Raw genomic sequence first — 14,588 nt, forward strand, 5'->3', positions numbered from 1 at the left:
CTAGTGGTTACTAGAGGCAGAGATGGGCAAAATATGACAAAAAGTACAAACTCCCAGCTATAAAATAAGTCACAGGATGTAATGTACAGCATGATAACTTTAATTAATAATACTGTTCTGCATATTTCAAAGTTGCTAAGAGAGCTAACTTAAACATTTTTATTACAAAGGAAAAAATTTGTAGTTATGTATGTTGGCTTATTGTGGTGATCATTTCACAATGTATACAAATATGAATTTTTATGATGTATATCTAAAACTAATATAATGTAAATTACAACTAAATTAAAATTTTTTTATTGAATAGTCTAATATTAGATGAGATGAAAACTGACTAAAATAGTCTATAAAGTATGACCTCACTCTGAACATATACGTGTGACACACATATGCCCCAGGATGTTATTTTTTAAGTTTATTGTTTCTATAAAATTCTAATAAAAAAGTGTAACAGGTAAGATTAAGAGTTTTATTCCTTTTGTACAATTTTATATATATATATATATATATATATAATTCTTAATATATGAAAAACTTTCCTATAAAATTTAAACTGCAATAAAGAAAATATAAGAATGAAGAAAACCATATTCATTTTATTGTAGAAAAGTCATAAGTATACATTTAAGAATTAATGTTATCTAAAGTTTGAATTAAGCTCTCATTACCTTATATTTCCCACTCCTCCAACTATAGCCTTAGTTTTCACTTTTGTGCAATTTCAGACAATAGTGGCTTCAAACAAATCCCCCCCCCCCCCCCCAAAAAAAAATCTCAGTATCATCTTCACTGCATCCCTCTACTTCCACTTTATAGCCAATCATCTGGTTGCCATGCCCTTTTGAAAACATCTCACAATTCCTGTTCCTCTTTATTCTCATGGCCACATCATTAGTTTGGGTCTTAGTTCTATAGTAATCCTACTCACTATCTCAATCCATCCTTCACACTGACTGCCAACTTAATTTTATTTTATTTTATTTTATTTTTTTTTTTAAATATATTTTATTGATTTTATACAGAGAGGAAGGGAGAGAGATAGAGAGTTAGAAACATCGATGAGAGAGAGTCATCGATCAGCTGCCCCCTGCACACCCCCTACTGGGGATATGCCCGCAACCAAGGTACATGCCCTTGACCGGAATCGAACCAGGGACCCTTCAGTCCCCAAGCCGACGCTCTATCCATTGAGCCAAACCGGTCCCGGCTCAACTTAATTTTATAAAACTACTAGCAGCCCTGCGCATGATCCATGCACGAGCAAGCTCACTGCCGCTTGTCTCAGCGGGCCCCCCGCCCACCGTTGCTGGTAGCTCTCCCTGCTCTTAATTTGCTGCCTCGCCCTCCTGCAGCTCTCCACCACTTGTAGATTGGTCACGATGTTATGGCGAAATGGATAATTAGCATATTCCTCTCTTATTATATAGGATACGTGATCATGTTACAATCCTGTTTTAAAATCTTTGGAACCCAACATCTACAGATATTCCCCATCATCTTGCCTTAGCAGGGCATTTATATAAAGCCTTTCACAACTTAATTTCCAACACCTCTCCCAAGTTTTCTGAGTTGCTTGATCCCTGACTATCCTCAAATCTGTTGTATACTTTCATCCTTCTTACACTCATTCATTTTCCTCTGTCTGGAATGACTTCCTCTTCAGTCCTCTAACCATTCCCAATCTTTTCTACCCCAAAATTGAATTTATTATTCAAGATCCAGCTTAAACTTAGGTTTCCTCAACACCTGCCTCATTCACCGCTCCTGTGTTTCCAAAGTACTTAGCTTACCACAATAGATTAATATTTACTACAATACACACAGGTATCTTTCACCTCTAACCTGTAACAGTATCCTATTATTCATCTCTATAAAATCAGTAGATTGCTAGGTAAAAGCAAGTATTCAATAAATGATAGTAATGAACAAATAAATGATTACTTTTTGTTGCCACTCATTAGCTTCCTCTTCCTTTTTCTTCTTGGCTACTTCTAGCAGTGTAATCCTGGCAGTGAATTCAGCAAGCTCCGCTGCCTAAAATAAACAATATAATTACCCAAACTAAAAAACAATATATTTTCAGTAATTCATATTAAGTCAACAAAGCTTAAAGGAACATGATTGGGCTGTTTTATGTTTTCCTAGTCTTCCATTTAAAAAAAGGTAATTATTTCTTTAAGATCATAAATATCTTATTCACAGTAGATCTAATAAGGAGAAAAGTGAAAGAATTTTTATTATTCTACAGACAAGAACTTAATCATGTTTCAGGACCAGGAATTCAAAATGTGCAACTTAGGAGCTATTTTTTAACTTTCAACAATAAAGTATTTGCTAAAGCCTACAAAAGAAAAAACTGTATTTATTTAAATCTATGATCTTCTAAGTGTCATGCCTATTCCTTATTATTTGCAAATCCACTAACAAAAACTCCATCAATACGGCCTTCAGTTACCTTATAGGAACTACAATATATCGTCAATTTATCTAAAGCAAAACATGCCAGTGGCTTATGTGAGGTTTAAGGTGAATCACAATCTTTTGTTAGCAATAGGCTTCATTTGTATTTTATTCTGTTCCATTTGTAGGTTTATTTCCACCCTTTGTTAAGTTACTTGTATCTTTAGTTTGCTTTCCAGGAGCCATAATAATATACTTAGTTTTACAAGGTTCATTCCTGCATTTTTCTTTTTCTCTGAGATAGAGCAAGGCTCCTTACCAGCTGCTCTTGATTCTTCATCTGGTCTGCGGCTTGTTTTGCTATAGCTGACTTGGCCTCTTCAGCAGCACGACGCTCCTTTTCAAGCCTTTCTGCCTCTTCTTTTGCTCGTTTTCGTTCCTGCTCTAATTCCAGAGCTTTTCGAGTCTGTTCTTCTAGTTCTGTAAATATATGCAAGCCCCACCGCAACAACAGTTAATTCCAATTATACTCAGTATCAAAAGAAGTCAAAATAGCAGCAAGGAATCTAATCTGTATAATTTTCTTAAAATTATCACACCTGCAAAAGAACATATACTTCATTTTTAACTTACCAAGAAGACTAATAATTTTTAAAAAATCTACATTACAATTTTAAAATTGTAACAAAGAAATGAAAATCTGCACAACTGTGTTGTTTTTTATGTTTGTTTGTTTGTTTTTAAATACTCTTTCCAGCCCTAGCTGGTTTGGCAGTAGATAAGAGTATTGGCCTGTGGACTGAAGTGTCCCAGGTCAAGGTCATGTACCTCCTTTGCAGGTTACCCGGCCCTGGCTGGGGTGCGTGCAGGAAGCAACAAATTGATGTCTCTCCCTCACATCAATGTTTCGGTCTCTCCCTTTCCCTTCCACTCTCCCTAAAAATCAATGAAAAAATATCCTCAAGAGAACTAATTTCCAAGAGAACTAATGGCTGATTCTATGAATTGTCAGGAAAGCAGGCATTAATTCTCGTTTTATAAAGTGTAGATTTCATGCTAGGCCCGAGATATTGCTCCTTTGTAAGGAAGCAAACATCTTTTTTTCAACACCATTTTTCTTCTGTCCTCCTATGTATTGTTTTGAAAATAGTAAATCCTAGAGTTATTTACTAAAAACAACTCTCTCCAAATCCAATCTAACCTTTTTATACACTGGAGTATTTTTTAAATTTTTATTTATTGATATCGAAAGACAATTGATTTGTTGTTCTGCTTATTTATGCTTTCATTGGTTGACTCATATGTGCCCTGATCAGGACTCAAACCCACATATCAGGTTTCATATCAATCTCGACATATCAGGACAACTCTCTAACCAACTGAGTTACTCAGTCAGAGTCTAAACTGCAGAATTTTGTCAAATCAAAATCAGAGACTGAGTTCCAAAAGAGTTTACAGTCAGAATAGCTTAAAAATGCCTTAAATTACTTAGGTGTCTCACAGTATTTAAATTTCCATAAAACACTGCATAAATTCTTTTGTTTAAATGCTAGGAAGTATTGAACATGTGTCCTTATTTATAAGGAACCCTGGACAAGAGAAACAAATTAATATGCATAGTTATTTACAATATAGAGTATTAGTACACTTGAAAATACTTAAGTATTACCATACCTAACAAAAAAGCAACAATTTTGAATCCCATGTCAAAAAGCAACTTTTACCTTTCTGGGCTTTCATTGTCTGTTCTTCAATTTGCCTTAGACGTTCCATTAGCTCTTCCTTTTCACGTTCTATTTTTTCCTTTTCCTTTTCTGCTATTTCTCTTTTCTTCTTTTCATTCTCTAATTGTGCCCTTAAAAAGAATTGAAATTGCTTTGTTACAAATTAATAACTAGAAATATTCACATGAAGCCTAAGAAGAAACTACAAAATAGCAAAGTAGGTAAATGAGGTATTAGCCTCCTCCCACAACCACATCAAAATCACAACAAAAATAAACGACAACCATCATTCAAAACAACCCGATAGCTGGCTGAATAGAAGTCCTACAACTAGAGAAGTGAAGAAAATACATCGAGACTAGTAGGAGGGGCACAGGCGTGGAAGAGGCTGGTCTGATACCCACGTGTAGAATTTTTTTAAATTGGGAAGAAAGTGTTGGCTGCAGAGGCCTTCCATGGGGAGCAAGGAGTCCCAGCCCCACACCAGACTCCCAGCTCAGGGTTCCAGAGCTGGGAAGAGAAGTCCATGTAACTTTAGGCTATAAAAACCAGCAAGGTTTGTGGATGAATGATACAGAGGCTAATGGAGTCCCAGGCAGTTCCTCTTAAAGGGCCAGTGCACAAAATTACTTGGACTCGATCTCTCTAAGCTCCTGAACTGGGGTAGAGACTTGTGGGGGATCTGGGACATATAGGAAGAAACTGAATTGTCTGGCATCAGAGCAAGAACTCAGGGGCAGCATTCTCCTAGAGACAGAGGTGTTCACAGGCATCATTATTCTTATGCTGAGATGTCCCTCATCGGAAAGCTGACTGGCGGTGCCATATCTGAGTCTCTATCCACCTGATTCACTGTTCCCTCTGCCCTGGTGATTCCCTGAGACTCCGCCCTACCCAATTTACAGCCCCACCCAAGCTGTTTATAGAAGCTTTTCCATATAAATGGTCTGTCCTAGCTCAGGCTTCAAAGTTTGCTCAAATTTCTCAAGTAAGCAAGAGCTGGCATCAGTGTGTCCCATACTTCTCAATATGAGGCCACAAGCCTGGCACTAGCAGCAGCCTGTCTTGCTTCACAGCTTGGTCTCTCTTAGGCACTTCTAAGCCCAACACAAGTAGCAGCCATATGCAGATTGCTCTGTAGCTCCTGAACAGTGGCCTGGGACAGGGCACCGGCAGTGGAGCCCCAGAGCCAGTGCACCTGGTGGACAGCTTCAGACCATGCCACATTACAACTCTACACATTCACAAGTGACACACTCAACAAGCAGACTTAGTGAGCATCTGCTTCATAACGGTGTCCCATGCACAGCAGCTCTTCCACTGTAATCGCAGTTGGTCCTCACAGCCAATTGGTCTGGAGGTCAATTCCTCCAAACGACGCCAAAAGCAATCAAGGCTCAACTACAGCAAGACAGGGCATACAATCCATAGAGGGGCTCACATAGAGTGCCCAGCTCAGATGACTGTGGAGGCTGAGCCACTGGGCACTACAGAGCACCTACTATCCAAGGTTTCTCTATCAATTCCAAGAGACATAGCAGCTCTACCTAATACATAGAAACAAACACAGGGAAGCAGCCAAAATGAGGAGACAAAGAAACATGTCACAAATGAAAGAACAGAAGAACTCTCCAGAAAAAGAACTAAATGAAATGGAAGCAAGCAAACTACTAAATACAGAAAAATGGTTATTAATGATGCTCAAGGATCTTAATGAGAGCTTCAATGGACTTAGTGAGAATTTTAAGGACCTTAGAATTAAAAGGAAATTAGTAAGAAAATAAACATTTAAAAAGACAATAAAAAATGAAGGATACACTAACTGAAATAAAGAATAATTTACAGGAAATCAGCCGTAGAGGTTACTTATAATTAAATAAGTGATTTGGAATAAAAGGAAGCAAAAATCACCTAATCAGAAGAGCACATAGAATCCAAAAATATGAAGATAGTGTAAGGAGCTTTTGGGACAACTTCAAGTGTACCAACATTCGCACCATGGAGATGCTAGATATTGAAAATTATTTAAAGAAATAATGACAGAAAATGTCCCCAGCCTAGTGAAAGAAATAGCGACTTTCAAGTCCAGGAAGCATAGAGTCCCAAACAAGAGGAACCCAGAGAGGCCCACACCAAGACACATCATAATTAAAATACCAAAGTTAAAGACAAAGATTGAATCTTAAAAGCAGCAAGAGAAAAGCAGTTAGTTACCTACAAGGAGCACCCTATGACCATCAGCTGATTTCTCAACAGAAACTTTGCAGGCCAGAAGGAAGTGGCAAGAAATATTCAAAGAGATGAAAAGCAAAGACCTGCAACCAAGATTACTCTACCAATCAAAGCTATCATTTAGAATTGAAGGTCAGATAAAGAGCTTCATGGGAAAAAAAAAAAAAAAAAAAAAAAAAAGCTTAAGAAGAAAGGGGAAAAAAGATAAAAAAAATAAATAAATAAAATACCAATAAATACATATCTACCGACAATTAAATCAAAATAAAGGAACAAGGAATCTACTGAACAAAATAAACTGATGAATGAATAGAACCGGAGGTATGGAAACATGGACCAGACTGACAATTTTTTTTTTTAAATATATTTTATTGATTTTGTACAGAGAAGAAGGGAGAGAGATAGAGAGTTAGAAACATCGATGAGAGAGTGTCATCGATCAGCTGCCTCTTGCACACCCCCTACCGGAGATATGCCCGCAACCAAGGTACATGCCCTTGACCGGAATCGAACCCGGGACCTCTCAGTCCCCAAGCCGACGCTCTATCCACTGAGCCAAACCGATCTCGGCCAGACTGACAAATTTCACAAGGAATGGGGGGTGAGGGTGGGAAATGGGTAGGAAGAGATTAACTGAAGAACTTATAAACATATATGCATTATGTATTACCTATGGACACACAGAATAGGGTGGTAAAAGCCAGGGGTGGGACAGGAACTAGGTGAAGGGGGAATTGGAGGACATCTATAATACTCTCAATAATGAAGATTTTTTTTAAAAAGACACTACAGCATGAATATTATGTCTTCATTATATTCAGCTGTGTTCAAAACAGCATATTGTTAAAAATACATGCCCTGCCAACATGGCTCAGTGGTTAAGTGTTGATCTTTGAACCAGGAGATCAAGGTTCAATTCCTGGTCAGGGCACATCCCCAGAGTGAGCATGCAGGAGGTAGCTAATCAATGATTCTCTCTCATCATCTCTTCCTCTCTGAAACCAATGAAAATATAAACAAACAAACAAACAAACAAACAATAAATGGAGCTCTTACCCTAAAAAAAATAAAATAAAAAAAAATCCACTAGCCACTTTGGCTCAGTGGATAGAGATTGGAACACAGACTGAAGGGTCCCAGGTTTGATTCTGGTCAAGGACATGTAATTTGGTTGCAGGCTGTTGCCCTGGTCAGGAGCATGCAGGAGGCAACCAATCAATGTGTCTTTCTCACATAGATGTTTTCTCTATGTCTCTCCCTCTCCCTCTCTCTAAAAATCAATGAAAAATATACTCTTGGATAAGGATTTAAAATAAAAACACAGGAGTACCCCGTTACATTCACATCATGTGTTTCTTAATGTGGGATCACAATAAATATAGTCAATCACTATTTTTAAAATATTAAAAACAGCCATTTTAGAGATTCAAAGGACAGATTTTCAAAACTGGTAGGAAAGTAAAACTGTCAAGTGCATCCCTTGTATGCACAGCATCTTTTTTAATGCAAACTTGTATGGAGAAAAAGGAAGTAGACTTATCACTTGCATATTCCATGAACGTTGACAATAAAATTAGAGGTCAGCACAAAAGGAGTTAACTGCACAAAAGGAATTAAATGCCAAAAAATTATTTCTTTAGTTTATTAGCAGGAAGTTGAAGGAAACACACAAGGCTGTTTTATTCTACCAACAATTAAATCAAAATAAAGGAACAAGGAATCTACTGAACAAAATAAACTGATGAATGAATAGAACCGGAGGTATGGAAACATGGACCAGACTGACAAATTTCACAAGGAATGAGGGGTGAGGGTGGGAAATGGGTAGGAAGAGATTAACTGAAGAACTTATAAACATATATGCATTATGTATTACCTATGTAAAATACTGGGAGAGCACCAATTTTCAATCATTAACAATAAATTAATGCAAGATTAATTTCTACAGTAGATTCAATTCATGTTTAGATACAAGATGACAAATCGGTTCTGTCTCCTTTGAAAATTCCATTAGAATGAAAGCAGGTATCTACTGCCAATTTTAAAAGGTCATGAAAGCTAGGTGGAAAAAACAGCCTCCTTCATTTAGTCGCATCTACCATGAACCTAATGAGACAGTTTCTTTTAAGTACAGTCAAATTTACTTACTGATCATCTACAAAGAACCTACAATGGGTTCTGTATGCTGAGGGCCAGAAATATAAAGATAAATAAGAATTAGGTGAGATGTTATATTAATCATCAAGAATATTACCATTTAATAAGTATAATCAATATTCAATATCACCATTACTTTAATAAAAGTAATTTTCTTTAGTTAAAGATGAATTATATTTTCATTTCTCAAACTTATCTGAATATGTCGAAATACTCCCCAAAAAAAGACATCACTGCCCTCTGATGTCATTCTGAATGCTGGGCACAAAGCCATGTAGTTTCTCAACTTTCAGTCTCTGATAATGTTATCAGTAGTTTCATCAGTTTTTTTCACCTTACCCTGTAAAACCCAAGTTTAAAAAACCAGATCTCAAGACCTAATGGCTACAATAATATTCCATTAATTCTTGGGTGCTGGTTTCATTTAGTTTTTCCCTATTGACATTTAATTCATTCTTCTTCAAGAATGGAGGTAAGGAGATATGAAAGCAGAAAGAAAAGAATGAAGATAACTTGGCCACTAACAAGTTAGGGAGTGGGAGGACTAGTCTTTGTACCAAAAATAGAATAAATGTGCAGCAGATATTTTATCCTATCTATTGAAGAGGGAATTTGCTAATTGACCCCATGCCACTGCCAATATGGTGGTGCCCATAGCCAAAAGGGAGGGAAAATGCTAATTGACTGCCATGCCCTCAAAGATGGTGACACCCACAGCCACAAGATGGTGGCGCTCAGTACCCTTGGCCCCACCGGGGCAGGAGGCACACAGACCCATCAGCATCCCCAATAGCCCAGGGCCGGCCTGAGGCACAGGCAAGCCTCAGATGGCTGCTGTCCAGCTGCCCAGGCCAGCCCCAGGCATAGGCAAGCCTTGGATGGCGACTGCCCAGCCACACAGGGCCGCCTGAGGCTCAGGTAACCAGGGCCAGCCGAGGCTTGTGCTGCCGGCTGTGGCAGCAGCAGACATGTGATGGGATGTCGCCTTCCCCTGATGGCTGGGTCGCCTCCTGCCCCAGAGGTCTCCCAGACTGAGAGAGTGGGCAGGCCAGGCTGAGGGATGCCCCCTCCAGTGCATGAATTTTCATGAACTTGGCCTCTAGTTGATTATAATATTTATAACATACCGTTTACTCTGTTGCTTTTTTATGAAGCTTATGTCTCACATCTTACAAGAATTCTCCTGACTATAGACATCACTAACACTGTATTCAATTAAACAAATGCCTTAGGCTCTCTACATCTCTTAGTTATACCTAGTTTTGCAGTCTGTCTTATATCCCTCATGAAACGGAAGAGTTTGCAATGTTCAACTGGGAAGACCAAGCAGATATATTCACTGGCCCGTAGGCAAGCCATGCATATTGTCATCTCTACATGTTTGCTTATGTTGGCTTCCTCTTCTGAAAATACCTTTCCCCTCTCAAACACTCAACTCTATTTCTGAGTTTAAAGCCTTAATAAAGTCCCAATTTCCCCATGAAGCCTCTTGTGTAATGATGTAAATCTAAATCATAAATAAATATTTTTGTTTAGAGTTTATGTCTGAAAACCCAGTTTTTCTATTTCAAGAACGTAAATAACATTAATAAACTACCATTCTCTGTACTAACATACAAAAAATATTTTAGAATACTTTACTTTTTAGACTATCGATGGATCCAATTACAGTTTTAACTAAAGATTAAAAACTAACATAAAATGTCTATTCAGAAGATAAGATGACTTGGCAACAAATTAGGGAGTGGGAGGACTAGTCTTTGTACCAACAATAGAATAAATGTGCAGCAGATATTTTATCCTATCTATTGAAGAGGGAATTTGCTAATTGACCCCACACCACTATTATCCTACCTAATAAAAGAGTAATATGCAAATTAACCATCACCCCACCACACACAAGCCATGCCCACCAGCCAATCAGAGCAAATATGCAAATAAACCCAATCAAGATGGCTATGGCCACAGAGAGCAGGAGGGAGGCTTGGGTTTCCCAGGCAATAGAAAAAGCCAAGCTTTCTGACTGCCCTAGCAGGCCGATGCCTCCACTCAAGGCTACAAAGTTTCAATTATAGAAGGTAAACAAATCCAAACAGAAATGGTGGCAGCCACTGAGAGAGCAGGAGGCTTGGCTCCACTCCAGGCTACAAAGTTTCAATTGTAGGAGGTAAATAAATTCCAGATACCAGGGCATCCACTTGGGTCACCAGGGGGCATGGCTGGCCTGCAAAACACCACAGGCCCCTTGCTCAAGCTGCCCCACACCTCAAAGGGAACCCTTCAGGGAAAACCAGCTGGCCCAACCCATGCACCAGGCCTCTATCCTTTTAATGAAAGAGTAATATGCAGATTGACCAACACTCCAACACACAAGATGGCTGTCCCCATTTGGTCAAAGATCCTGCCTCCATGTGTACACAAGATGGCCACCAGGGGAGGGCAGTTGGGAGACACCAGGCCTGCAAGGGAGGGCAGATGAGAGGGACCAGGCCTGCAAGGAAGGCAGTTGGAAGCAATCAACCCTGCAGGGGAAGGCAGTTAGGAGTGACCAGGCCGGGAGAAGATGGAAATTGGGGGCAAACAGGCTGGCATGGGAGCAGTTAGACATCAATCAGGCTGGCATGGGAGTGGTTAGGGGGTGATCAGGCTGGCAGGAAGAAGTGGTTAGGGGCAATCAGAAAGGCAGGCAGGCGAGCAGTTAGGACCCAGCAGTCCTGGATTGTGAGAGGGATGTCTGACTGCCCGTTTAGACCCGGTCCCAGTGGGATTGGGCCTAAATTAGCAGTCGGACATCCCTCAAGGGGTCCCAGATTAGAGAGGGTGCAGGCTGGGCTGAGGGACAGCCCCCCACTGGCCCCATGCATACATTACGTGCACTGGACCTCTAGTGTATTAATAATAAGAATTAGCCCCAGCCAGTTTGTCTCAGTGGCTAGCGTGTAAAGTAAAGGGTCAAGGGCATACATCTCAGTTGCAGGTTCAATCCCTGGCACTGGGCAGGTGCCATCAGAAAGCAACCAATTGATGTGTCTCTTTTATGTCAATGATGCTCTCTCCTTATTGCGTGCGCCTGCCTTGCCCCCCCGCCCCCCCCGCCCTTTTCTCTAAAAATCAATGGCAAAATATCCTCACTCCTTGGGTGAGGGGGAAAAAAAAATTACCCTAATAGCTACTACTTATTAAATGTTTGTATAACAATAGCCCAAACTGGTTTGGCTCAGTGGATGGAGCGTCGGCCTGCTGACTGAAAGGTCCCAGGTTCTATTCTAGTCAAGGGCATGTACATTGGTTGTGGGCACATCCGCAGTGGGAGTGTGCAGGAGGCAGATGATCAATGATTCTCTCTCATCGATATTTCTAACTCTCTATCCCTCTCTCTTCTTCTCTGTAAAAATATCAATAAAATATATATATATTTTTAAATGTTATTGTATAACACTGTCTATGTCATGAAGTAAAATAAAAATAAAAAGTAAAAAACCATTGAAGGTTTTCGGTAACAGAATAGTGGCTCACAAGTTTTTCTCAGCAAGTGTTAGACAAGGATTGAAACCCAGATTTATCTAGTTCCAAAGCATGTATTCTTTTTATGACACCAGCTGGGTCCTAGTGATACAGGCAGTCAGCCATGACACAAAACATCCCAGAGCTAATCTACATTGGCGCGTAACTACCTGAATCTAAATTGTAAACTCGAGGCTCTTCATTTTTAAATTTGGTAACAATTTTAGCCATAGAAAAAACGTCCAGAATTACATTATGAACCCTTTGCACTCCGAACCATTCTGGACATTGGCTACCAGCTACTCGACGCTACTTTGCGGCGGAGTGCGTTGAAATAACTCAATTCCCCGTAATCACTAATAAAGTGCAATGTCCCCTGAGAGGGGACATCCAAGTGATATGCTAGAATTCCGATGTCCCCTGAGAGGGGACAGCGGAGTGCAAAGGGTGAATTATCATCAATTTGGATGCAAGTAACTTCAGAGCACAGACTACAGAGATCAGTAACCTAGTTATGTAACATCTAACACCATTTTCATTGGGGAAACCCCAAAGTGAGGAGAGTTATGGGGTAAGAATAGGACCACATACACCAACATATGGTAGGGAAAGTGGCTTCCTTGCTGCCTGCCCCTTCCTACTGTTCTTGCCCAGGAGAGTCCAGCAGCACAGGCAGCATACCTCCGAGCATTCCCCCAAGTATGTCTGCTGGCTACTTTGCCAATGGGCTTGACCAAAACTGTTTCCACATATACAGCTGTCATTTCTGTCTCTCTGACCTGTAAAGCAGGGAATAAATGAAGACTTGGCACGCTGTGTCCGATACCTGCCAAATCCCGGTTTTACTAATATAAAACACCCTCTAGGCATTCAAGGGAATTAAATAATTACAGAACTCCTACATGTACAATGCTTGCTAATGAAAAGCTATACTATTTATCTAAGGGAGGAATTATAGGATTCTTTTTGTGGCAAAAAAGAAACTTAATGTTTTCCACTTTCATCTAAACCTTAAGAGTAAACTACCACCAAATGGTACTTATTATCCATAATATATATATTAAAACCATATAGCACTCCTCTCTACATGTAAGGAATAAAGAACAAGTAGACAAATATTAAGAATATAAATAACATATGAACATTACAGATAAGCAGAGCAGTTAGGACACGGAGTGATGAGTATGTAGTAACACAGTCTGCTCTCTCTATCTGTGGGTTCCTTACCCACTGATGTGTTCTATGTAGTTAGGCCTACAATGGTTGTGTCTGTACAGAACATATAGACTTTTTCCTTTGTCATTGCTCCCTAAACAATACAGTATTACATTTACATAGCATTTAGATTGTATTAGGTATCATAAGTAATCTAGAGATGATGTAAAGTATACATAGGTCATATGCAAATACTACATCATCCTATCTAATAAAAGGCTAATATGCAAAAAAATAAAAAATAAAAAAAATAAAAGGCTAATATGCAAACCAACTGAACATCAGAATGACCAGTCACTATGCACACACTAACCACTAGGGGGCAGACGCTCAACACAGGAACAGCCCCCTGGTGGTCAGTGTGCTCTCACAGGGGGAGCATTGCTCAGCCAGAAGCCAGGCTCACAGTTGGCCAGCGCAGCGGTGGTGGCAGGAGCCTCTCCAGCCTCCACAGCAGCTCTAAGCCGTCAGTCAGACATCCCCTAAGGGCTCCCAGATTTCAAGAGAGCACAGACCAGGCTGAGGGACCTCTACCCCCTCCCCACTGTAAGTGCATGATTCTTGTGCACCAGGCCTCTAGTTTTATATAAGGGACTTGAATATCTGTGAGGTCCTAGAACCAATCCCCCATGAAGGATGACTGTAATTTCTAAATATATATAAAGTAATGCCCAAAAAAAGAACTATTTGAAAAGATACGTAATACTCCAGCCACAATGTGATTCTAAACCACCTGAGAACAGTGAAAGAGAGAGCCCAGTCAAAGTAACAATCCAATGTAGTATCTTTAACAGTATGAAAGTTAAATTACTGAGAAGTTTCATGCCTACATAAAATATGTTTTAAATACAATAAACTTATCTAAGGCATGTAAGTTGAAGGGAGTAATATGAATTAATAAAAGTTCTGAATTACATAGAATATTTAAGAAAAAATACATCATTAAATACAAACAAAGTATAGGAAGTAAAATTACATTTAGTAGAGGGCCTATATATTAGGTTCAAATCATCTAATTTTAGAATATTTGAATATGTAAATTTACACATATTTAGGTCTCAATTTTGTTTTCTTTAGAACCTACTGTATTTCACAGATTATCATGCTATTCTACAAAGATTTCTTTAATGAAGGCTAACTTTTGTTTGGTGTCTAAATTTTTTCAAATAAAGCATAAAGTTTAAATTAATCTAGAATCAGATTTGGGAATTTTGTTGTCAGACCTAGTAATCTAGTTCTAGGCTCAACAAGAATTATACTCAATTGCCCTAACCGGTTTGGCTCAGTGGATAGAGCGTCGGCCTGTGGACTCAAGGGTCCCAGGTTCGATTCTGGTCAAGGGCATGCACCTTGGTT

The 14,588-nt window shown here is 39.3% G+C and overlaps 1 protein-coding gene across 2 annotated transcripts in view; it reads right to left on the minus strand.

Annotated features, from left to right (window-relative positions):
• Positions 1-14,588, minus strand: part of RDX (radixin) — an 87,224-nt gene that overhangs the window by 33,245 nt on the left and 39,391 nt on the right. For both annotated transcript variants that reach the window (XM_084893676.1, XM_084893677.1), the window contains exons 10-12: positions 4,125-4,255; positions 2,720-2,880; positions 1,942-2,034 (exon numbers count right to left, since the gene is read on the minus strand). In XM_084893676.1, the coding sequence (XP_084749802.1) occupies positions 1,942-2,034; positions 2,720-2,880; positions 4,125-4,255 (385 nt within the window). The remainder of the gene's footprint in view (positions 1-1,941; positions 2,035-2,719; positions 2,881-4,124; positions 4,256-14,588) is intronic.

Source organism: Pipistrellus hanaki (genome assembly GCF_964339955.1).
Source record: "Pipistrellus hanaki genome assembly, chromosome: 9".
NCBI lineage: Eukaryota > Metazoa > Chordata > Mammalia > Chiroptera > Vespertilionidae > Pipistrellus > Pipistrellus hanaki.